Source organism: Astyanax mexicanus, chromosome 3 (assembly GCF_023375975.1).
Source record: "Astyanax mexicanus isolate ESR-SI-001 chromosome 3, AstMex3_surface, whole genome shotgun sequence".
NCBI classification, from domain to species: Eukaryota; Metazoa; Chordata; class Actinopteri; order Characiformes; family Acestrorhamphidae; genus Astyanax; species Astyanax mexicanus.
In genome coordinates this window covers 48,148,136-48,175,121 of record NC_064410.1, presented here as the reverse complement: position 1 = coordinate 48,175,121, position 26,986 = coordinate 48,148,136, and the positions used below count along the sequence as shown (strand labels likewise).

Below are 26,986 nucleotides of genomic sequence, written 5' to 3'. Positions count from 1 at the left end.
AATAATTGAACTTGAGGCACTTCAGCCAGGTAAAAGGGAACGTAGCCTTGGTTCCATAAAGAACCATGTTTGTGAGAGATGTGTGTGTGTGTGAACTTTTTAAGTATGAACTGTCTAGAAACCAATTAAATGACATCATGTACAGGAAGGTTCTTCACACTTTTTAAAGATCATTTTAAAAAAGCTTTTAAAGCTGGTTCTTTATAAAACCAACATGTGATTCTACAATGACATCACCACAGAACGTCTGTTTTTTTAGCACATTTGTTTTAACAAGCAAAGTTCTCAATGTTGTTACTAGTCTTCGATGAAAATGAGTCTATTATTATTATTCTGTCTGAGTTACAAACTGCCACGAATAGACTTCATGCTTAATTTCCCTTTACTGTAGCTTGGATTAAGCCAATCAGTAATAAGCCCTACTTCAATGCTGAATGTTTTTATAAAGCTGCACTTCCAAAAGCTGACGTTTTTTTTCTGTCTTACATGATCATGCATCCATTGTATGAACTCTGGATTCAGACAAGTCTCTAAAGGTATTGCTAGGGATATGTTAGGTAGATATTATAGGGTTAACGGCACAGTAAAGTAAAGCTGATGGAAACATGAAATATAGTGCATGGCTAGATCGGTGGAAGAAGAAACAGGATGCAAGTCAAGGCTAAAGTCTGACCAAGAGACACACCAAGAAAAGAAAGCTACTGCATGTGCTCTCTTCACAAGGACTCAAATTTATGCTCAAGTGCTACTGTACCGTCACTTTAACTGCCAGCTTACCTCCTCGGAGTTCCCATCAAAAGTACAGATGACACTGGCTTTCCACTCTTACTCAACATCCTCCACTCTCCCCATTTAATCCCCTTTTACTCAGCTGTAGTTTCGGGGGTAAAGCTACTCGAGTGGGAAATGCTGTGACTGTCTGATTGAATCTGGCCATGCACAGCTGACACAGAACAGTCATAGAAGAAGGCAAACTCACTTCATGAGCAGAGCTGATAGATTACTGGTGCTGAACAGTGACTCACTTCTCCCACCCACACGTGAAGGTTAAAACAGCCGGCGGGCAGATTTGGGGACCTTTAAATTGTGCTTTCGTTATCAGTTCAGGGACTTTAAAAAATGTAAAGGTTAGCAGGTGGAACAAACCTCAATTAGTCATCTTCTACCCCAGCCCCAGTATTCAAAGCAGCATATATCTGCCGCTGCTCTGGATGCTAAAGACTCTTAAGACTCTCACAGGAGTATTCTGCGCTGACCGGAAAGCTAGCAAGACACAGCCGTTACAATGACAGATGGAAAGAAAACCGTTGACAAACCTAAAGACACTTTCTAACACAGTGGAGATCCTGTCACTGTGTTTATATAGCCATGTTGAGCACAGATTATCAGTGTAATCAGCTCTAGAATAAAACTTCCGGTATTAGTAACAATCCTTTAAATCCTACTCAAACAGCAGCTTTCACAGTTTCATGCACACAGTAATTTAAATATTCTTAAATGGCAATAAGTAATAATCTAATTATAGTCTAATTACTCTAGGCAGTGGCAGTGGGAGCCATTTTAGGCGATGTGTTGTGATGTTCCACATCGCTGCAAAATCGAACCATCAGATGCTTAGTCTGGTTTCACATGCATGACAGCAAATTAAAGATTGACCTCCTAAACTCCTTAAAATCACTGGCTGTTTCGGGCATTTCACGTTTATGACTTAGGAACATCTCAACCAGTTTGCATTGCTTTGCATGTAGTTACCGATTAGTAAACCATCCACTTTCACACCCACTTCTTCCTGATTAGAACATGGTGTGACCAAAGCCTACCCAGAATCATTAGGTGGCAACACAGGAATACACCTATAAAGGGTGCCAGTCCATCACAGGTTACCCCACTCACACCTAGAGGGTTCTCTAGCATAGCCAATTCACCTATCACTGTTTACTGTGTACTGGAAAGGTGGAAGGTAACTGAAATACCAGGAGGAAACCAATACAGAGAGACCACAGATAAACTTCTCAGAGACAGTGACCAAAGCAGGGATCAAACAAAAACCAAGTGTGACCAACACAATACCAGTGTCATCACAGTGCCACCAAGTAGTAATCTATATTCTGTATCGTCCATTTATCTGCAGAGCATGGTCAAATGCAGATATTTAGATATAGATTGCAATCGTACAACATTCTGTTGTCCAAACTGGGACTTTTGTGCACTATTACAGCTAAACTAAAGACCTAAGGCATTTCACACCTGCACTTTTATTCAGGTTAAATACAAACTGATGAAATAGGTTTTTCTCTTTACATTTCCTTTGGTGGGATTCCTTGGGCAAGTAGGAATACAGAAAAAAACAACTGCACTGAGATCCTTGAGCAGTTCATATGTGATTAAGCCTCAATCTGACCCAACTATCAGGTGCACTTGGATTTTTCCTTGTGAAAACAGACCAAGCAAAGTGAAAAAAGACTGTAATTCAGAAAGCATTAAACGATTTGGACCAGATCAAACCAATTAAAGGTACGACAACCTTAAACCTGTTCTGAAGTAAGTGTAAAAATCTTATTTATATTTAATTATACCTTTAAATTAGCCAAACTATGGTTCTTACAGTATGAAAAAGGCAATATTTTGACACCTTCAGCAAATTCGTGGCAGTTTCCAGAAATTGCAAAGCTCAAATTAATACCAAAGCTCAATAAAATGGACTAATTCACCATAACTATTGTACTTTTATGCATTGTTGCATTTTTAGTTTTCATTGCCAGGACGGTTTAGTTTCCAGAAGTAAAGAATGTGTGGGATGCTGAAGGAGAGATAGCAAGAGAGAGAGAGAGATAGAGAGAGAGAGACATACAGAGAGAGAGAAAGGAGTGAAGCGATGGTTGCTAGGTGTTGCCAACATGAGGAATTCATTCCACTGGAATAGGGGAAGGAAGCGTCAGGGCCCAGAGGACCCACAGCAAAGGCTGCTGTGGAGTTTGTGGTATGCAGAAAAACGGTTGCTGGAAGGAGAATTCTTTTTTAACACAGCACAACATGGGCTGCATCAGCCATTCCGAATGTACAAACTCTATGAAAGCAGACAGAGTTTCGAGGATTAGCATCTTCAGACGAAGGGCGAGTCGAGATTTTTTCCTAAAAGGCTGGTGAACATCTATTAGAGAAACACTAAATAACACCCTAAATAAAGTTACAGATCCCTTGAGTTGCCTCAGACTCTTCTAGTTAATTCCCTCGAGTCATCATGAGCTAGAATGTCATTCAGTTCAACTTTCAGATGATTAGAATCTTGCACTAGAAGTGGCTCTTCAACACATAAACATGTTGACCTTGTTGTAGTTACTGTAAAAGTGCTACAACAATCTGCAGAGATAAAATGATTCAGGGAATTCGGCTTGTGTGCCCCAAACCTAATTTCATGAGCAACGTGGTGCACATGATGCTTGGTGCAGTCCTAATCGCTTTCATGGGACAATCCAGTCTGCCTTAGTTTTCCTTTCTTTTTCTTTTTTTTTTTTTTACATTGACTCCTGCTGGCATCCAGGAGGAAGCCAGAATCAGTCTGAACTACACAGAATTACCATTACTTAATTCTGTTCTCAGAGAGGAAAGCATGTGGAGCAGGGGAAGGCAGCGCTAGGTACAATATCGCCAGCGTGGAGAGGCTGAATGCCTTAAACTACTGTAGCCTAGTAACAGCAACTTCCCCTCTCTTCTGTCTGTACATGACCCAGGATAAAGGCCAGCTAATGTACCCAAAAAGGCAATAGCAGAAGAAAGAAGCATTGCTGCGTTTAGAGCCTTTGCCCAGGGGCTTAACGCTGTCAATCAGAAGTGGACAATGGCCGCTGGGAGAGCGGAGACATTCTAATGATCAACAATGCAGTGGACCCATGAGATTTGTAGGGTCAGCCTAATCTTCACCTCTGTAGCACCCAATGGGTGGTCTGCCTGACTGGTGCTCGCTCAGACGCTCTCTCTCTTTCACTCTTACTTTTTCTTTTTCTCCCATCAACCAGCTGAGAGAATGAGCAACTGCAAAGAGAAGACTGGAAGGTGGCAAAACAAACCCTCCATCTTCCATTAGCGCTGTCAGTTATCACACAGAATAACTGGAATTTACTATCTAACGTTTGTGGTGTCTTCATTCAACAGCAAAACTGTGTTTCATTTGCTAATGTTTCCATTTTCAGGTCAACAGAGCATTCAGCTAAAAGTAGGGTAGAGTGAGGCACAAGTAACACAGGGTGTAACAGATATTTGATGTAGCTAAACAGAATGTGTCTCATCTCTCATTTTCCAATATTCCCATAGTAATATCATCTGTACACCATCTGTACACTAGTGCTGAGAAGTATACTGTCTTTTTGTGGGATGAAGTAGACCCTAAAGCAATCAAAGCTTAAATTTAAAGCCTTAATGACAGTAGAATAAGTCACAAACCTACAGCTCTGAAAAAAAAATACTTTAGTTTCTAAAACAGTTTCCCTGATTTTGCTATTTATAGGTATACGTTTGAGTAAAATGAACATCGTTATTTTATTCTATAAATGATGGACATTTCTCCCAATTTCCAAATAAAAATGTTGTCATTTAGAGCATTTATATGCAGAAAATGAGAAATGTCTGAAATAACAAAAAGATTCAAATAGGCCTGGACAATAATTCGATATCGGTATTTATCGCGATAAGAAATGTTTCAATAACGGTGATATCAGTTTTGTGGTATATCGATATGTATTAGAATCACGGACAGGCGTTTTTTACTGGCGTCAGCTCGCCGCAGAGCTCAACACATTCAGCCCCCGTAGCTGGGCTACGTCAGTGCGTGATGACGTAACCACACAGGCACGTAGCCAAATAGGCTAGGCTAGGCAAGGCTAGGTTAAAATGGCTAGGCTCGGGTCCGCTTCGCTACTCAGCACATATGTCTCGCGCTGGAGCCAAACAGAGCCGGGACGAGCGGATCCAAGGCTAAGGTAGACTCGATTCGGTCGGCCGCAGCCGACCAGCAGCGGTAATGTTAATACATCTAATCTGTTCCACCACTTCAAGCAACTCCACTACATACAATATTTTTCTTATACTGACTGAAGCACTTTTATAGCTTATGTTGTAACTAAGTTATTCATAGTTGATAAAGCCTGTAGGTTTGTTTATTTGACGGGAAAATCTTGTTGCTTTTATGTATATAAAGGCTTCTTGTATTCTATATCCTAGTTGAAACACGTTTTAATCTGTTAAATTTGTTCACAAAGAATAAGAAGCTCGGCCTCTGTTGTAATTTAAAGTTATTTTTATTGGTAATAGTTATATAGGCTTATGTTTGACAGGGATGTCATGTTATTATTTTGCTATATGCAAATATTGAGCATTCATTTATTTTGACTACTTTTATTTCTAAAGTATTAAAGTTTTTGTGAAAGGAGGTTTCAAAGTCTTAAATTAAATTTTCAGACAGTAGTAAGTACAGATTTCCATTAGATAGATAGATAGATAGATAGATAGATAGATAGATAGATAGATGTGCATATAATGAGGGTATCTGATGCCAGCAATACAAAAAGTGCAAATACACAGTTATATAATAATTTAAATTTGCAGTGCTGCAGGGATTGCAGGGCTTCTTAGCAGTTTTCTGAGGCCTTCAAAGTATTTATATCAATATCGAAATTATATCGTATCGACCGAAATTTAAGGAATATATCGTGATATAAATTTTGGCCATATCGTCCAGCACTAGATTCAAAGTTCATATTCATAAAGTTTTAAGAGTTCAGAAATCAATATTTGGTGGAATAACCCTGTTTTTAAATGAACGTTTCCATGCATATGGGCATGTTCTCCACCAGTCTTACACACTGCTTTTGAATAACTTTACGTCACTCCTGGTGCAAAAATTCAAGCAGTTCAGCTTGGTTTGATGGCTTGCGATCATCCATCTTCCTCTGGATTATATTCCAGAGGTTTCCAATTTGATAAAATCAAAGACTTTTTTTAAGTGATCTCTTATTTTTTTCCAGAGCAGTGTACAAAAGCCCAGTCATGCAAAAGAAATATACTGCAATATACCATGAAACGGCCAGAATTTAAAAAAAAAATGGTCATAATGCTAAGCACTAACGTTCGATCTCAAAACTAAAAGTGCAGTAAATGATTCTTTGGCTAATGCCATAGACAATATCCATTATTGATTCTTTAAAGAACAATTTTTGGAAGAATCTGTACCTGTCTGGGGGGAAATACAAAAAGTTAAACTAGTAGCTTATACTGTTTTTGTAAAGTACATCTTATAGTTGGGTCAAACCGAGGTCAGATAACAACAAACAAACCTCTTTATTTTACTGGGATGGGATAACCTCCTCTAAAGGGTCTGGGTGTGGTTGCTTGGTACACATCCAAGTTCAAATACTGTTTTCACACCTGCCCAAAACAATCACACATCTAACTGAAAAGTGTTGGTGTGATAACGACGCCCTAACTCTAATTAACTTGAAGTTAAACACTGCTAACAATATAGTGGAGCTCTGACACTGTAAAAAACAAACAACAGTCCTGGTTGATGACTGTATTGGTCAGACAGCGACAGAGGGATTACCATAATTAGGTGCTCATACTAATTTGCGCATTGCATGAAATTTCAGTCTGCGTCTGCATTTCAGATCTTGGCTATGAATAGCTAAAAATATATGCTAGCCTACATATTTTTTAAAAACAAAACTGACTAAATACTGTTCTTTCTGTGCACACAAAACCCCCGAAAGGATAATCCTTCATACTTTATGTAAATCTGACCTAAACACTGAATGAATCATCTCGCGTGCTAGGCATGTTTTTGGTGTGTGTTTAAAACTCTTCTCTGCTTGCTCTGGAACTGCCTGGGCTGCTTAACGTGCGTCTCCTGTACAGTTTCAGTGCTGTTTTACAGTAACTGTTCATCTCGTAAGCAAGTACCTAAAACCTATTATCTGTGAAAGCAAAAGAAATCACACAGCGAGTCTCAGGGCCTGTTTTGCATGCACAATAACGACATTTCTTTATCTGGCAGGAGACAGAGAGGAAGTGTTTTTTTTTAGCAACACTGAAGACGGGTGCTGAGGGGGATTCCAAACACAGGAAAATTAATCAGGGAGCTGTAGCCACCTATGATTACTATTCACTCAATAGGTCTCTCTCTCTCTTTCTGTTGCATATCCTGTCACTCTCAATCTTTCCTTATCTCTTTATCTCTCTCACATTCTCTCATTCTCTCTTCTTTCTCTCCCTCTGTCATCTATTTCACACCTAGTACCTCCCTTTTCTCTTACTTACTTACTTTCCTTATCTGTCTTCTCTCTTCCTCTCTCTCTCTTTCTCTCTCTCTCGCTTTGTATCATAGCCGTTCTAAAGTGGGGGTTAGGGCGGAGGAGGGATTTTCTAATGCCTTGGGTGGATTCCCAGGTGAAACTACAGAAGCTCAACTGCCTAACCACAAAAACCGCACAACTGACATCAAGATATAGCAGCCATTCACATTTTGCCAACCAAGTCAGTTACGAGAAGGACAGGGTTAAGTAGTGTCCTTGTGGTTGTAAATGGAACTTCATTCAAATATAAAACACACAGTATCTTAATATAATTTGAATGCACTCCTGCTAATTAGGTCTGTCATCATAACAATTTGCATGGACAATATTTTGTCAATGATAATGAAAAGATAATGAAATTATTGTTATTTTAAGGCCATTTATTGCTACTGAAGTAATGCTAACATTATATCATAATAAGGCAATTACACTCTTTGGCTCACTATGGGCAATTAACTTTTAATTAATAATATGTTGGGAGATATATACTTTTTTCTCAAGCTTCTGAAGTTCACAGTGTGCACACTGAGTTGCATATATAGATGCATTAGGTCATGTCACACATGTAAACAGGTCATGACCATATATTGTATGAAAAGTCATTAACGTAATTATCATAACAGGCCTACTGCTAATTAGTACTAAATAACGTTGCTCAGGTCTACACTAGACTGTGCACTCCACAGACACTGTAAAGCTCGTATGCTAAACTGCTTCACTGGCATTCCTTTGAAGAAACATCTCCCTTTCTCAGTGCAAAAACCGAAAAGATACAATGTCCATTCAGAGGCTACCTGCTATCTCTTGACATCAGAGCCTCCTTCAAGAGACTACGACTTCAAAGGACGGCAGACGAGAACTCACCGACCCAATCGCATGATACATTTCATCCCCAGACCACTTTGTCGCGGCCCAAAGACATGAAACAGACAGCGGAGGCTCTCCATTTACACATTATGCACCTGCTCTCGGACTCAGTTGTAGCTGATGGGTGGCTTTGGAGCTGTCCGTGTCCGTCCCGAGGGACTGACTGGTCTTTTCACTCTCTCAGTGTTTGTCACTCTCCTGAACTGACCAGAGGGACAATTTCTTTCACTTAATTCACTTAATCAACATGTTGGTCATTTATCAGCAGCTTAATATACAAAGTAAATGGATTCAAGAGATGAGAAGAAAAGGTAAAAAGAGTTTAGGTAAATTATAAAAAACAGGTAAGAGCACTATACCCTGCAGATTTCTAGACATGTTCTATGCATGAGTCTAAATTCACATAGCCACTGAACATTAGCCAGGAAGACGATATTAAAAATCTGGTGCTTTTCATGGAAAAGCTTCCTAAAAAATAAACAATAGGCTTAAAACTTGTTTGACTCTTTGTTTTAAAATTTTTCCCATTTTCTCCCCAATTTACACGGCCAATTACCCAACCCACTCATTAGGACTCCCCCTATCACTAGTAATGCCCTAACACACCAGGAGGGTGTAGGAAAGCACAGCGGCTCAGTTCCTACACATCAGCTCACAGATGCCCTGTGCTGATCGACATCACCCTAGGACTGATGTGGGGAGAGAGCACCATCAACCCACCCGGAGGAAGCAAGGCCAATTTTGCTCCTTCTGAGGGCCAGCAGCTTGATGGCAAAGCTGGATGAGTGGGGGTTCGAACCGGCGACCTCACGCTCATAGTGGCAGCACTTTAGATGGCTGGACCACTCTGCACCAGTTTGACTAATTTTTAAGACATTTATATTTGGATATTTACAAGCACACCTTTATATTGTTAGGATACATTACCCAAACTAATCTTTACTGGAGATACTTTTTTTTAAATAATACATTTAAATTAAAATATATTCCTATATTTGACAAGTAAGCAATAAAAAAAAATCGAATCTAAATTTTCAAACCAGGCACACAGCTCTAGTAGCAACAAGTAGCATTCCCGATTCCCTTGTGGTCGATAAACATGCTGCTACATCAGTTTCGATACTTCTTGATGTTTCTATTAATATTTGCTATAATTCAGCACAGTTGAGAAACTCCCCTACCTCTCAATGTGTCTAACTGATGGATTTGTGCAGCCGTCTATGTTTTGTGCTGATGCATGATAAAAAAAAATTAACCCTTTTCATAGCTAATAACTCAATGTGAGTCATGTACGTGATTAGATGCGATTAGATGGGAAAGGGGTGACTCTACAAATTCAGTAAATGAGTCACATTTTACCTCATTAGCACAAGGACATAAATAGAAGTACCGAGTCATCCCACCCACCCCCCAAGGTTAAACATGCTTGGACCGAGCATATGGGATAGTTCTATGACCACACATAGGAGATTTAGGCTTCAATAACCACCTGTCTATAATAACCTGTCTATGCAAGCACTTTACTGCTATACTGTATATACAGATCTGGAAAAAAAATAAGCAACAGCAAAATCAGAGAAACTGATTCAGAAACTGAAGTGGTCTCTTCATTTTTTCCAGAGCTGTATATATGCTAGGGATAAACTCCTAATGTGACCTTCACTCCTAATGTTGCCTTCATTTACAATAAATGAACCTAAGAATAATAGCTTCTTCCAGAGAGGTTTTGTTACACTAGATGTACTCAGTTTGATTCCTTTTAAACTTTTTAGTAAAACGTATCATCATTGTGACCCTATGACATTTGGTTTTACTATCCTGTGTAAAAAGCACCTTAACATGTAGGTAATTTCAGTTTTACTTCCCCTAACCATTGTTTTTGCCATGACAGTATGACTCCTGGAGAGAATAAAAAGTTTAGAAGAAGATTGAGCAGTAAATAGTACATTACTTGTACATTCCTGTAAAGGTGCTATTGAAAAGTAAATGTTTAAACCACAAGTGAAATAACACAGTAATACTGTCGGCTGTGGTCGATTATGTAATATTAAATAATATTAAGCCATGAGAGCATCAACAACAACAAGGGAAAGCAAGAGATGATAACTTAGTTGATAGACTTAATTGTTTTTGATTAATTGCTTATTCTATTTACATGTGGATAAGATCACCTTCAAATGTAGATTAGGTGATCTAATCATAATTTGATCATTATGTGTCTTGGAATTGTTTTAGCACTGGGAGATAAGATTTCACATTAATATCAATATGAATTCAATTATGTTTTCTTCTTCCTTGATTGTGGTTAATAATTGATTACTTTAAAAAAGATGGACACAGAATTGCTTAGTTGGCTTGGTAATGGACAGGGCAGAGTCACTAACTACACATTAGTATGTTTTTAAGGCAACAGTACATGAATACACACAGTGGAAAAAATAATAAATATATATAAAATATAACCAATATGAGCAAGATTACATTGGTTCCCTACCTAACATTGCATTTCATTCATTAATAGTGCTTTTGGGTATCAATGTTGATTAATTCCAGTAATCAACATCTGCATAGAAGTACTGAAAGTATGGGTGCAACTTTAGATATGTGAAATGTGAGGTATTTAAAAGACCAGACTGGATGTCTTCTGCTCCATTTGGAATAGACATAAAATTGGCATCCTAAAAATGCTGTTTAGCTACTATTTTGGGGAGATTGTAGAAATGTTAAACATGTTTGTGACAGCCAAAGAACAAGGGCAGTTAAGAAACAGTTGTGCAAGCCGACTCACCACTGAAGTAAGCGCCATCTGAAAGCTGTATATGCGTGCCAGACCAAAATCAGCCAGCTTGATCTGACCTCCGCTGGTGACCAGAATGTTCTGAGGCTTCAGGTCTCTGTGAACGACTCGGTGAGAGTGGAGGAAGTCCAGGCCCTGTAGTAACTGGTACATCATATCCTGTGAAAACAAACACAGAAATAAGGATCAATCCTAAAATGTAAGTTTAAACACTGCTTAAAGCACTGTAGCAAACAAATCAGAAGACAGAGAAGACAAGGTGACATTTCTGTAGTTCTGTCAGTATTATGAACCAGAAATCTGATGTACAGTCAGTTTAGAATCAGAGCTGGATGTGGGATCGATGGTGAGCGGGGGAAAAAATGAGCGTGTCACTTTAAATCTGGAGTGCGGCAGATGTTGATAACTGAAATGAATGCGGAGCCGGAAAGACATGTTACTTTAAGGCTCGTTCTGCTGGGCCTCCACTTCCCTGCAGCTGTCCCACAATCACTTGTTCAGACTGCAGTCCAGCCAGAGAACAGCCCCTAATGCCACTGACTCGGGAGAGAAAAGGAGAGCGAGAGAAAGAATGGCTTAACTGCCATTTCCTCTGGTGGAACTTACACAACGACAGCAGAAGAAAGCCACGGCCATGGAGGCTGCTGGGAGCTGCCTGAGTGATAGATAAAAAAGGGCCAACAGAAGAGAAGGAGGGAAGGAGAGAGAGAGAAAGAGAGAAAAAGACGGAGAGAAAGAGAGTTGTTTGTGCGCAAGCTGCTGCTTGAATTGCTCCAAATTGGAGGCATCAAGCAGTGGCAGGCTAACACTCCAGAAACCTGCCTCCAAGACCTCACAAGTGACATGGATCCGGGCCCACGGCTCCATTCACTCCCCAACCAGCTGGTGAGTGATTAAAAGCACTGAAACAATGGGGTGCACACTCAAGCAGAAAACATTAGCAAACGGCGCGGATCTGGCTGCGCTTGGGGAAGGGGTCTGGGGTGGAGGGGGGCGTGTGTGGGCAGCAGAGGGGGGGGGGGTGTGCTGTGACAATGCGTATAAAGGGGGCTAGGGCCCAGGAAACGTGTGTGTGAGAGTGAGGCCTGTGTGCCTGGCAGCCAGCATAAACAAGGGTCTTTTCTGAATGCCCATCCAGCCATGACCTACCAGACCCACCAACCTGCCGTGGCACAGGCAGTCTGGCGCAACAGCATCACTACCCACCCTCCAACATCAGTTCCTCCACATTGGCTTCAAGCCTTATTGCCACGTTTTCTCCTCACAATAAGGCAGGAAGGGGGGAGAGAAATCACAATTACAGAATAATGACCCATGGACAAACACACAAACACTCACTCCAACTCTCCTTTGTTGTCTCAGATGAGTTAACTTAAGGCCGTGCCAGGACTATTGAAAAGCATATTGAAAAGAGTCGTTAAAGGGTTAATAGGGATGACCTGTGTATTTGATGTGTATTAAATAGGAATTAATATCTCTAACAAACTCTACAAATAGAATAGCAGAACTTTATGTCATTTAAAATCACATCTCATGTCTCACTGAGAAATTCCCACTTCCCATTTTAAAGTATTTTTAAAAGGAATTTTAGAGGAAATGCTGTTAAATGCACTCTGTGGTTATACACAATTCTCTTTTCTCATAAAAAAAACTAAGATTAGACTGATTATACTACAGCTAAACCAGCTGAACAGACTCAACTTGAAACACCAAGGCCGAGCACACAGCCCAACACAGCCTAAACTCCAAATCCTCGCAACACCTGTCCTTAAAAGCACCTCTTCAGCAAAAAGACGTGGACTGAAAGTTGAGGAAAAAGAGAAAAAGGCTAAGAAAGCCCATAAAACACCCAAAAAACAGCAGTCAAAACAGAGCCTCCAGAAGGCACTCCCCTTTCTCATGCTAATTCATGAGAGGAGGCCATATTGTTTATTGTAGCCAGGCACAATGCAGGACATCTGCCAGTTAGCGTTAGTGTAATTCCCTCCCCATGCTTCATTAGGCTCTCCTTTATGGGGCAGGGACCAGCCTGAGACGAGCGTCAGGCTGGAGGGTCCAGCCGCACTCCCCAGAGCAGCGCCAGCCGCTTGCTGTCCTTCCAGCTCGTTTGATTCCTGGGGCCTCTTTCATCAATTAGCATGCGGTGGGTCTGAAACGAGGCAGGAGTGGACAGGACAGGGGCTTGGAATGGGCTGGAGGGGGCAGTGGGGGGTGGATGGGACCACTGCAATCTGGTGTCCTTCTGGGTAAGGGGGGAGTAAATGAAGTTGTTGGTGAGCTTTAGGAAAACTAAACTAGCGCTCATCATCTGTCTCCGGTGGCTATTATCTGGTGTCCTTTAGAAAATCTGTGCAGCCCATGAAAATGAAATCTGACTTTATTCAACATGTGGCATTAGCCTGCATTCCCATGTGGATTCTTAATCTCATTGTGGAGGGAAACAGGCATAGCAGCTGAACATGAAGAAACCATGTTATCACTGACTTAAGTTCACTGGCAGATGTTCATTCTATTGACGAGCTGTTTTCTTTTCTTTTTTTTTACAAGTTTTGTAGTCCACTTAATATTGTAAGACCTATGTAACAGAAACCTAAAATACATCCCAACTCTACTCTAAAGCTATTGTTGTATCATCTAAAACCAAGGGTCTTTATTGTGCTGATCCTGCTGTTGTTAGATTTTGAAGAATTTAAAGTCAGAATTTGATTGTATTCAGTGACAGGAGGTCAGGGAAGTTGTGAGGTCTATTATTGGATGGGGCACCATAATTCCAGAAAACACAGTTCCACTACTCTACAGCTCCCCTCAAGCGAATGCCTGGCATTAGGCCAGTAGGTTCGTGTTTATTTGTCCACCACAACTGTTACTGAGTAGATACTGTAGCTTTTCTCCTTAACAAGTTGTTTCCATTCACTGAAATGCTGCTGACTGGATGATTTTTCTCAATTACACTATTCAGAATAAGCTCAGCTGATAATTATGCTACAACAATCATCTCACAATTCAAATCACTAAAATCACATTTTTGAAGCTGCTATCCCAAACCTGAAGGATTTCATGCATTGAAATGCTGGAACATGATTGATTAATTGATTAGATAACTGCATGAATGAGTAGGTGTGCACATTAACAGATGCCAGTAACAGTTCTAAGGAATAAAGAGAGGTGGAAAATGACTGTGCAGACCCACATAAATTAAAGGGGGAAATGCTGGAAATACGTATGTAAGGTTTAGGCTCTTTAAATCACATGTTGGACAAATATTTTTTATATTAATTAAATAATTATCTTTATTTAAAACAGTGTACTTTTTGGCAAAACCTGGCTTTTATAAATGCCCTAAATGAACTCTAGCAAACTACTTTTTTAATTATTAAAGTTCATGAGAAACCTCTGAGTATGTGATCTTTTAATAATAAAACTGTATGTTAAGTCAGAATGCCATGCATGTCTAAGTGTTCTAAGAGTTCTAAGTTCTAAGTTCATATTGATACACAAAACCATGGGCGTGGTAGTGGGGGGAAAAGTGGACCTGACTACACAGGGCCCGAGTAAAAAGAGGGGCCCATGAAAATCCACGTTCATTGTGTACTGGCATGGACAGGGGCCCACTGACATTGAGAGTGTACAGGGCCCAGAATTTGCTGCTACGCCCCTGCACAAAACCATCATAGGAAACCCCTCAGGTATCAGTATAAGCACTTTAGAAACGTCTTGGTTTCCACTTCCAACTCAACACAATTGAAAAGAGGAGATATGAGTCTTCTCGGGACTTAATGTAACATATCCTTCAGGCGAAGGCAGGGAAATGAGATAAATGGATTTGTAAGACTAGTGTGTGGGAACGAGTCTGAAGAGATAATGTGAGAGCAGTTGATCAGGACAAAAATCCTGCATTTCCGCTCCGTGGCTTTGGATAGAGGTAAGAAAATACTGATACTGCTGGCCCTGCCTGATTATCTATGAACCCCTGAAACTGATATCCATGCTAAATTAGGATCACTTTCTTCCTGCACATTAAGGAAGCCTCTCTATTCAGAACAAAAAGCGAGCAAATGAGAGCACCATGGCAGAGAGAACCACACATACACACACTCTGCTCTGAAACAACATTCCTCTGGCCAGTCTTCAGTGAAAGCCAGAACTGAATGAAAATAGAGTCGCACACAAGGGCCTGGCTCTTTAATTAGAAGCCCATCTACCACATGCACTGCCCATCAAAAGGCCAGGCCTCACCCTGATCTCTGTGACTTTCATCTTCCATCTGCTTCTTTAAAACAGGCCAAAGACCATATATATTCTTATTCATTGGCCTCACAGTGCAAAGCCAGGACACAGGGTTTAATGGGGAAAGCTAGGGAAATGTATGAGATGTTTTATATGGAGGGAAAAAGGCATAATGGGAAATAAAAATAATAATGTACACACACTGACAAAAAATAATGCACCCAATAATTAGATTATTAGAGTTTTGCCACAGAAGGGTGTAAAAGTGCTTCCTTCACTACTCTATGGAAATGTTTTTTAGAGGATACATTTGGTTAATGTACCTCTTGGTGAGAGATAATTGACTGTTTTGATTGTTCTCTCTGTGAGGGAAAAAATAAACAAAACACTACTGTATTGGGACACGGCTAGGGAAAATACGGCGTTATAACGAGCCCAAGAACTGTCAGAAAACGAGAACGGGCGTAAACTAAAGTCACACCGAGTGCGACAGAGAGATGGGAGAGGAATGTAAACAAATGTTCGCCAGAAAAGCTTTACTTTTTTCTTCTTCTTTATCATTCATTATAGATTAAACAACCTCACAGGCCAGATGTTTCATGCTTGTGGGCCACATCTGGCCAGCGGGCCACCTATTGCCGACCCCTGATGTAGACCATTTGTCAGCCTGCCAGCGTCACGTTCAATTGCACTGGCATTGTCAACAAGAAACCTGAATTACTATGGACTGGAACTGTCCAGGTTCTGTTTGGACTTTGATGTTGGGTGGGTTTAAGCATGGAGACCTATGTGAAAAGTTTTTTAATGCTGCCTTTGCTGGAGAGCAACACACTGTCCCAACTGCTGGTGTGATGATCCAGGGAGTCATATATGTTTATATATGTGCCAACAGTATGGCTCTCTGCCCTGCAGTATCTTATCTTATATCCAGGCTAGAGGCGTCCCAACAGAATACTAAAGCCTCCAATCTGCTGATCAATTTTCACCCATAAACTCCATTCACTTACACAGATCATCATTACATTCACACAAATAAAGTTTAATTCCATTGTAACAGCTACTTTCTGGTGCATTATTTATGATTTATGTGTATATTTCATCCAAACACTTTCACTCTTAAATTACCTTTATTGTTTCTGGTGGCACCCCTGGATCAGGTGCTTTCTCCAAGTACGTAGTCAAGTCTTGGTCCACGTGCTCAAAGACCAGGGTAAGCTTGGTCTCCCGATCAGTTCTAGAAACCGTACAGACATCAAATAACCTGGAGTGAGATAAAACAGTAATATTACGTTATTCATACAACTGACAATAATGTAAATCCTTTGAATACAGTATTTTGTACAGCTCATTGTATTTATAGCCGGACAAAGAACTGTTGACACTGCTATTCTTCAGCCTCCATTTCCTGAGAAATGTGAAACTAGCCAAACAATGCACCAAAAAAAGAAAATCCTAAAGAATCAGCTAACTGTCCAGATTAGTTTCCCTGACTGTTAAAAGAATGCTTGCTATGCTTTAGATACCTTACAGTCTTTAGAGTCTTGCTGGCAAAGAAAAAATAACCAGTGAGGGTCTCTAGCTCTGAACTTCTTTCTGATCCTGACAAAACATCACCTTATACATTTTAACCTTACCAGGCTATGAGAGGAATGATCCCAGAATGCTGTTCTCTCCTCTTTCCATCTGAAACTGTTTATAACAAGGATTACATCTAACAATTCTGAATCTGAATTCAAAAGGTAATGATTTCATGCGGCACTTTGGATATGACACAGCTTGACATCTTTTTTATATTAGCACCTTTTTTCCTTAACAACTACAAATATTTATAACTTCTACACAACACCAGCCCAGAGATGTACAAAATAATAGGGGCTAAAACACAGAATTCCTGTCTACTCAAGGATTTTTTGCACAGTAGTATGGATAAATATTAGGTTACATCATGCACCATGGAGTTTTGGCATTCTGAACTGTACAATTAAAAAGATTAACGAGAGTCTGGAAAGAGACTTAGCCATAGCTGAGGAACACGTATTATTCCTAGATATCAAAGCAGCATGGACTTCCAGGAATAAAACAGGTAATACATTTATTTCCAGGTGAAGTTCTGATTGTTCCTGCCATACTAAATGTTATGACTGAAATCCATACAGTTAATAGACAGCAGTTATCACAAAAGCCAAGCCACCAGACAATACATGCTTCTGTAAATTAGACAAGCTTGGTAAGAATTAGGAAGAACAAACATCTAGTGTCCCCAGTCAAGATCCAAGGACTACAGAATACATTCCTCTCTCAGTACCATAGAAACTCGTGATGTGCCATGGTAACTCAAGCAGAGACCGGTGGTGACCAGAATCTCTCATCATAGCAACGCCTGAATGTTAAACTATTGCTTCATTTGTACCCATGCTGTCAATACATAGTGGAAGGAATGTAAGACGGTAGTATAGAGTTGTTAAATGTTCTTTATTCAATACAGCAAGATAAAAGACAATAAACTCCTCATTACCTTTTAATTACAGAGAGACAAAAACTGTGTACTGTTAAGAAAATACTGACCCAACTGCTCTCCATGTCTCTCAAAAGTGGCACCACAAGAGGTCTAGCATCTCTGCTGGCTGGTTTCATTATGACATGTAGCTTCCCCATCTCCATATGTTTTAATGACGAAATAGCCCATTTCTATCTCACTGTACTTTCTATATCCAGTGTCTAATTTAAATGCTTAGTTTTTCCTGTGCTAAGATTGGCTTATTTTTTCTTTTTTTCATAAATCCTTTTTTTAATGATTCTACATTCTATTATAAGGAGGCAGACTTAACTTTATTTACACAACATATTAAGTGAGTGACAGCCTTGGAAGCTCAGTTTTATTCAAGCTGTCAGCAATTAGCTAGTTAATCATACTAATATTGATCATGTGGTGTTTGTTGAGCTGTTGGTTGAATTTACAGGCACTCTGAAAGAAGTCTTTTGTCGTTTTGTCGGTGGGTTAATGTCATCTAATTAGTTGTTATTCAGCCACTACACACTTTACACATGTTAGAAGAAGAATTTGAACTCTGTCTCAACCAGCACTCCTGTCAAATTTATTTTCTGGCTAAAACCAAATTCAAATTAAACATTTTTCTGAATCGTTATCGATGTGAGCTGACTCTCTTGCGGCAGTTCAGGGTTTAAACTGGATTGTACTAACTTTAGTAGGAAACGAATTTAACAGAGCTGAGCTCTAGTACTGCAATTTAATGGAAATTTAAATCATCTTGTGATAACATACATGAACTGCATGTTTACTGTTGTAAACTTTACACTTACTGAAAAAAACTGGCAAAACAATGCAAAAAAATAAACACTAATGTTCTGACCCTTTGGGTTATGCTATATATTTAACAAAGACGGTCTAAAACACTTGGTCTAAGAGACGGAGGCAAAACTATCAAATTATTTAGTTTAGCCTAGCTCTGCTCCTGATGTCTACTGTGCAGAATATGGTTGCAATATCGACATGACGGTGGACATTTTTGGCTTAATTTCTATAGAACCGAAGGTAATGGAGCCATGGTGTCCATATTTTTCTACAGGCACTAGATTATACAGACTGCCCTAAGCCTACACTAAGCCTAATAAATTACGAGATGAAGTTAAATGTCCTGCAGGCTGACAGTTTGATGGCAAAGCTTTTCTGCTTCTCATGACATCATTCATTACTTCTCTCCAAGACATTTTTCTCCAGGAACACAAACTGCTCCTCACAATGGAGTCTCTTAACAGACATAAAACATATGGAATGAATAACCTCATCATGAGAAGCATTCAGTTGCCTGCAGTAAAACAAGGTCCTGAATACACTGCACTCTAGGTTTCCTGAGCCCCCATACAGCTTAACATTAGACAACAGAGACAGTACTTAGTCTGCAGTTTAGAACCATCATCTTTGCTAAATGTTTTATCTAGAATTAAATATCCCAGCATTATTAAGACATATTTAATAGGGTTGCGATTATTTTGTTATTCGACTAATTTGATGATAATGTTTTCGATTAGTTGATTAGTCAACGTTTTTTTTTTCTGCCATGTCCTCCATTCCTAAAAACAACAAATAAAACAACTATACCTGAGATTTAAAAGGTATTTTAATGTCTAGATGTTGTTTAAACATGGAAAGTACTGATATTTAGTGAGTAAATATGTAATCTGTTGTGTTGGGGCACTTTTGGAGACAGTGTAAACAGTGTGGGTGAGTAATTTACCAATCTCTTATTGTGTTTCTGTGCCCAGCACTTTGTGTAATATGGTACTTTTACAAATTTAAATTATCGACATTGTCGATTATATTGACTAATCGTTGCAGCACTAGTATTTAAATGACTAATGGTTTTAAAGTTTTTGGTTTTAAGGAAAATGAAGTCATCCTTACAGAAAATGAAAGACAATGAAGAACAATTACCCGCCATTCTTCATTTACTGCATAAAGAAACAAACAATATTTTTTTTTCTTTTTTCTTTTTTCTAATTTTTCCCATTTTCTCCTCAATTTACACGGCCAATTACCCAAACCACTCATTAGGACTCCCCCTATCACTAGTAATGCCCCAACACACCAGGAGGGTGAAGACTAACACATGCTTCCTCCGATACATGTGAAGCCAGCCACCGCTTCTTTTTGAGCTGCTGCTGATGCAGCATTGCCGAGCAGCCACCGCGCTTGGAGGAAAGCACAGCGGCTCGGCTCTGGTACATCAGCTCACAGACGCCCTGTGCTGCAGACATCACCCTAGGAGTGATGTGGGGAGAGAGCGCCATCTACCCACCCTGAGGGAGCAGGGCCAATTTAAGAAACAAACAATATGTCAGGCCAAACACTGACACTGGTACCTATCCGTATTACCAGCAAAAGCTGACTTGCTGACCAGCTATGTATGGTTGCATGAATGGCCTCTTTTGCAATATGTGATCTCGAAACCACAGCTTTAACACAGAGTGACCAAAGAAGCATTCATAAAGTGAGCACAAGTGCTAATCACTCATTTTACAGCAGGTTATTAGTGGACAATGTGTTCAACACTGCTGTTATCTTTTTAAACTCCATTTAAAAGTAAATGCTGTCAGTGACATGAATGGAGATGTGATGAATGAAAACATCATAATACAAATGGAGAAGTGGAACATTTTTAGACAGTGTCTATAAGCACAATGACTTATTTGGTAAGGCCTGCTGGCTGTCAATCATAAACAAGATTATAAACTGAAATGGTTTAACATTGTGTACCATGACTTTTTACATGTCTTATGGAAACTAAGGAACGCTGCACTGACCTGTGGGATATGTGTGGGGGCCTCCTGCACAGAATGTGGATGTGATTTCTGCCAGCGTTACTTGTCCTATTGCATGGTAAGTTACAGCCAGACACCACCAGTCACACTGTAGGTGGTAATGCAACCTACTCTATCTGTAATAACTACACTCTACAAATAATTATCATTACCCACAACCCCAACCTAAATATAAATGACTAACCTGACATCTTCCAGTATAACTGGACTCTACAGTTTACTAATACCACCCACAACACAATCTTATACATAAAGTCTACTAATAACTATCAATACCCACGACACCAACCTAGTGAATGACTTGCTTTACCTCTTATAACTACAATCTACAGATGAGTAACACCACCCAGAGCCTAGTGAACTGACTGACACTACCTATAAAAAACAAACTAATAATTAACTCCACCTTTCAATTACAGAATCTACAACATTTCAAACTAATACACATATTGAAAACTCTTTATTGTTTTCTTTAGCTATTTATGTCTTCATTGTAAAACTTGAAACCTTCAACAGATGTTCAGGTGACATATTTTCACTACATTAAAGGCAGTGTTTCTCGATCCTGGTCCTGGCGCCCCACTGCCCTGCACATTTTACAGGTTTCCCTTGCTTTAACTCTGGAAGGGCTTACAAATGAGCTGATTAGCTGAATGAGGTGTGTTGGGAGAAGGGAAAGCAATAAATGGGCAGGACAGGGTGCCTCCAGGACCAGGATTGAGAAACACTGCTTTAATGGCTGTAGTTTTACAGTTACTGGTTCAGTAAATATCTGAACTTAAAGACTAAACTTAAATCTATTGTTACCAGCTGAACAGAGAAGCATGTGCTCACGCCTCGCTCTGTTAATGCTGTAGTAGGGGTGGGCGATATGACCCTAAAGTAATATCACAATATTTCATGGTACTTTCATGATAGTGATACTTTTGGTGATATGACAAAACACTGAATAAAAAATACACTATTTCTACTAAATGAAAATTACATTTTAGCATTGCATATGATATGATATGGCACACCTCTAACTGAATATTTTTTTTCAGATTTGTACAGAAGTCAATGATCCAGAATGTCATGATACTAATAATAATAATAATGCACTTCAAATATTTCCATATATCCAGGACTGTAGTAAAATAAATGATACTGGACAGATAAAATCTGTCTCTAGTAGATATAAAATGTGAAATGAAAAAAAGTGTGAATAATTATTTTGCTAAAAACAGCAGAAAAGTAGTACCCTGATGTTATCATTAGGGGTGGGTGATGCGGCGCGATATTTCTGGATGTAATATCGTTCATGATATTTAAAAATGTTGGGGATATTATTGCACACAATTTGGCACACTCCTTTGCTGTGAAATACAGTGAGAACTGTAAACTATAAGCTAAAGTTGTCCAAGAATATTATACTAAGTGACTAGCTATGTTTTGCCAGCCTTCCTCTAAGCAGCTTAAAACACAGATGTGTCCGAAACTGTACCCTACTCACTATATAGTGTAAATAATGTACACTAATGGACACTACTAAAGATTCATGTTTATACTGTGACATGTTTAATAGGAGCTGCTTAATCCTCATATTTTAACAAATCTTACCTGATAACACTGGTCACACTTTCTAATACTTCATCTTAAACTTTGAGTTTAAGCCTTTACCATATGTTTAGATAACAGTGATTTATAGTGTTGACTATTTTTAGTAAAGGTTAAGAGTTAAAGTCTTGTTTTTAATATTGCTGAAGGGTCTATTAGCATGCTAGCTTGATTGTGACCTTCAATTCAGATCTGCTAGCAAATCTGTGTATTGTTATTGAGTGTACTGTGTATAGTGTTTATACTGTAAAGCTATCTGTATGTCTTATTGTATATTATATTTTATTTAATTATTCTTCTTGTAAATATAGTTCCCTGCACATTGGTGGGAATCTGCACCCAAGTTTTTCACATGTACACCTGCACTCTGTGACGTGACAATACAAATCTTGAATCTTGAATCTTAAAATCCAAATTCTGACGATACAAATTATATTAGTCTATTTGTAAATTGAAATATAAACAGGTAAGAAGGGAACCTGGTGTATTATGCAATGTAAACAAAGCTTTGGTCTGAGGAATTCCCCAAAAAAAAAATTAAACTCTTTAAAATGGACATCAACTCCCAAAATTCAGAGCAATATACAATAACAAAAGGTACAACCAACCTACAAACCAAAGAAATGTCACTGAATAAACAAAATCTGAAAGCTTATTATTCAGTAACTATGATTAATAGCTGGCAGCTTAGTCATCATAGTTTAGGGAATCTTACCTCATAACACTGGGCACACATTTTCATTTTATAGCTAAAACAATGAGCCAGTATGTTCTTTGAATTGTCAGTTACTGAGAAAATATTTTGTTGTTTTTTTTCCTCTGATAACACCCACTGCCCATTCTCCAGTCCTAGGTTTTTTTCCACACCCCTAGGTTGCCAGGTATGGAACACAGGTTGATGCAGCCTCTGCATCCTTCAAAAAGCTCAATGACCAAGACGAGATGGAGCACAACTCAAGCAAATACTAACAGCAAGAGACGGAGATAGCTTAGAGCCCTGAAGGACTACAGGATGGATGCTGAGCTGGCTAATTTTCTCTTGAACAGGTAAGCACTGAGCTTCATCAAAGCTTAGCTTTGTAATATAACACAAACATTAGAAAGTAAGAGCAGTTTGCACCATTTTTTACATTCAAGTGCTTGTATTTATACTCAGTGGTTTGCATGCAGCTGGCTGTCAAGGTAGTGAGTATTTAAGATAGGTAAAGAGGTCAATTTTAAGTCATTAAACATTGTTAGTTATCGGATTTGTCTTTAATGTCTTCAACCTGGCAACTTGCATGAACTTTGCTTCTGAGGAAGAGGGGATGGGACAGCCAGTTTTGTTTAGAATAGTATATAAAACAACATGCTGTAACCTTAATGACCCAGACACCAAGAAAACCGTAGCTACTATACATATCATTGGACAATACTGAAGAATTACATCAGCTGTTTGCTAATCAATCGTTTACTAATTTTAAAATTAAAATCAACTCATAGAATTCATAGCAATACACATGTTCATAATATGCTGCAGTGATAATGACCAAAAAACAAGATATGTGCCTATAAATAAAAGAGTAAATTACTGTAAAATTACACCAACTGTAGCCTTATCATTCTTAATGACTCAAATGTAGTCTATTTAGGATGATTGGTCTTCAGTTTTAGGGGCTTTACCTGATTTACATATTTATAGTTTAAATGATATTGAAATGACTGTAAAATGACATCAGCTGTGGTATTGTCATCCTGTTACTAATCTAAAAGCATATTACCCAACTGTTATAACTTAATGACTCAGTATATACTAGCCTTTTTAGGGAGGAGCCTCTGATTGGTCCAGTTGAAGGGGCTTTACCTGATATACATATGCATACATTAGATAATATTTAAATGACTAATTTAATAATGTTACTAATTTAAAAGCATATTACTCAGCAATTATGACTCATTGACTCAGGTTGTAACCTATTTCGGAGGATCCTTTCTGATTGGTCCTCTGAGTTTAAGGGGCTTTACCTGATATATGCATGCATACATAATGAAAACCCAGTGGTCAAAATCAGTGTCTCAGAAAATTAGAATATTATATAAGACCAATCAGTCAAGCAGCTTGGACCGTGTGTCTCTCCACTCTTCCTCCAGACTCTGGTCCCTTGATGTCCAAATTAAATTTACTGATGATCAGTGATGGTGTTGGTCCATTGTTTCACATTTTCAGCTGAATCACTGAAATTAAGTAAATTTTCAATAATATTTTAATTTAATTGAATGAGATGAGATGCGCTTTTACATATGAAACATTAAATAATATTTAAATCACTATACAATTACATGAACTGTGGTCATATCATCCTGTTACTAGTCTGAAAGCCTATTTTTCAATTATGCAATTAAGACTCATTAGTGACTCAGGATGTAAACTATTAAGGGGTGGCCTATGATTGGTCCTCAAGAGTTTGAGGGGCTTTACCTGACAACGTTAGGATGCTCGAAGGACTCCAGCTGCCGCAGCACCGCCACCTCGCGGATGGTGGACAGTGGCATCCCCTCTTCCTCGGTCTGGACCCGCACTCTCTTTAGGGCCACGAAGCGACCCCCGTTCTTCAGGTCGCGTGCCTTGTACACTTTACCGTAGGCGCCTTCGCCTATCTCGGCCACGGGCTCGTACTGCTGGATCATGCTTTCTTTGTCCATGTTGTTGAGTTTCCTCCTTGCACGTGTTCCTCTCTCTCTCGGCTGCAGCCTGTTGCTGCGGAGGGAGGGAGGAGGGGGGCGAGGATTGCAGGGGGAATCCCAGAGCCTGGTTCACGCTGCCTGCTTGGACAGGATAGCAGGGAAGAGCGCTGAGCTCACTTCTTTAAGAGCAGCCGGCTGGATCCAGTGTGCACTTTCCCCGCGTGCTCTCCAGCCACCCACACAAGGAGCCCTGGAGCGGCCAAAGTCTCAGATTATTCCCAGATTATTCCTAGATTATTCCCCCTACAGCCAGCTAGATAGCTAGTGAAGGCAGGGAAATCGTACGTACCCCATGAGCATCAGGAAACTCACAGATTTTCAGCGTTTTTCTTATGCATCAACCTCACGCGCCCATGCGTTAGCTCCTAAACACGCTCACTGGCTCACTGGTGGTCGCATCCGAGGCTGGTGGTCTCTCCGGCGAGCGCCGAAACAAGCAGGAACGGAGCGCACAGCACTAAAACAAGCAGGCCACCGCTCGCTCAGCAATAATAAACACAAAGTTCAGTGCTGGCAAGTTTGCTAGCCCTGTATTTACTCCTGACACCGCGCTGGCGGCGGCGGTGATGCTCGCGCTCTGCTTTGTGCCACCAGCACAAAAATAGCCCGAGCACGTGGCTCTGCGCTCATCTCATTGTCTTAAAAACGGAGCAATAAGAGTTGTCTGTCGCGAGCAAACGCTTGCACCGTACGTGTGCATGCTCGTCCCGGTCACGGCGACCCGCTCGCACGGGAAACGCGCAAAATCCGAAAAGCGCTTTTCTTAGAATGCATTCCAAGCGTGGCTCGCGCTTTGCGGCAGGCTAATAGTTCTTGCAATAAGTCAACTGCGGTGAAATAAATGAAACGCAACTCGAGAGAGAGCGCGCGCGCGACTACACAAAAAAGCGCAAAGCGCGCTTACGTGGAAATAGAGGAATGAAATCTTGTAATCTTGAAATGTTGAGTTAAAAATGATTTACCCGTTCAGTTCGCCTGCGGGGAGCTGCGAAGGAGACTCTGCGCCTGTATGTATTCATATGTGTGTGCGCGAGTGCGTGAGGGTGCGCGTGCGTGCGTGCGCGCGTGCAGGCGTATGTGTGTGCGCGCGTGCGTGTGTGTGCGTTTCCCCCACTGGGACTCTTCACCTACATCACAGATCTCCCAGTGTCCTAGAGGGCCACACAGGTAGTCGGCTGATGCATGCATGCTTTAGTCATTCTCCTCCTCCTCCTCCTCTTCCCCTCTCTATCCTCCTCTCCGGATCTCCTCCTCGCGCTCCAGTAGCTAAAAGCAGCCGCAGCACTGATCGCGCTCGCTCCGCTACTTCAGTAAGGCGGCTGTGCGCGCGGCTCTGCACCCGGCCGCGGCTTCGCTGGGTGCGGGCTCCCGCTTCGCTTTCCCACGCTGGCGCAGAGTGGCCTGACCCCCTCCGGAGAGCTCTGACACAGAGCAGGGACGTTTCCGCATTCCTCACTGACTACAAAGGCTCGACTCTCTCTCTCTCTCTTATTCTCTCCCTCTTTCTCCCGGCCCACTCCTCCACCATTCACACTGCTCTCTCGCCCCTTTCTCTCTCCCTCCGTGTCAAAAACATGAGCACCGCAGGGGGGGGGGGAAGCTGAGGGAATGCATGAGCCCATCTAAACTTTGGGAATGGCTCCTCCGCACTAAAGGCCATGTTCAAGGCCCTCGGGCAGAGTTTCGTGTGGCCAATGAGCATTTCCAACAACAGCCTCCAAATAACTCGTTGCCATCTGTAGGGCTGGGCAATATTGCAAAAAAAAAAAAAAATCGACTATGGAATAAATCAAGAGACCACTTCAGGTTCTAAATCAATTTCTCAGATTTTTTTATGTTTGAGTAAAATTAACATTGTTGAACATTTCTCCCAAATTCCAAATAAAAATATTGTCATTTAAAGCATTTATTTGCAGAAAACGAGAAATGGCTGACAACAAAGGTTTAAGAGTAGATTTAAAGATTTAAGAGTTCAGAAATTAATATTTGGTGGAATATCCTTGGATTTTAATCATAGTTTTCATGCATATTTGCATGTTCTCCTCCACCAGTCTCCACCAGCTTGGTTTTACGGCTTGTGGTCATCCATCTT

The 26,986-nt window shown here is 40.2% G+C and overlaps 1 protein-coding gene across 1 annotated transcript in view; it reads right to left on the bottom strand.

Annotated features, from left to right (window-relative positions):
- Positions 1-26,416, bottom strand: part of cdk6 (cyclin-dependent kinase 6) — a 64,318-nt gene extending 37,902 nt beyond the window's left edge. Inside the window, exons 1-3 of the mRNA XM_007259796.4 lie at positions 24,629-26,416; positions 16,360-16,495; positions 10,999-11,166 (exon numbers count right to left, since the gene is read on the bottom strand). Coding sequence (XP_007259858.2) covers positions 10,999-11,166; positions 16,360-16,495; positions 24,629-24,852 — 528 coding nt within the window. The 5' untranslated portion in view covers positions 24,853-26,416. The remainder of the gene's footprint in view (positions 1-10,998; positions 11,167-16,359; positions 16,496-24,628) is intronic.
- Between the last annotated feature and the right edge of the window lie 570 nt (positions 26,417-26,986).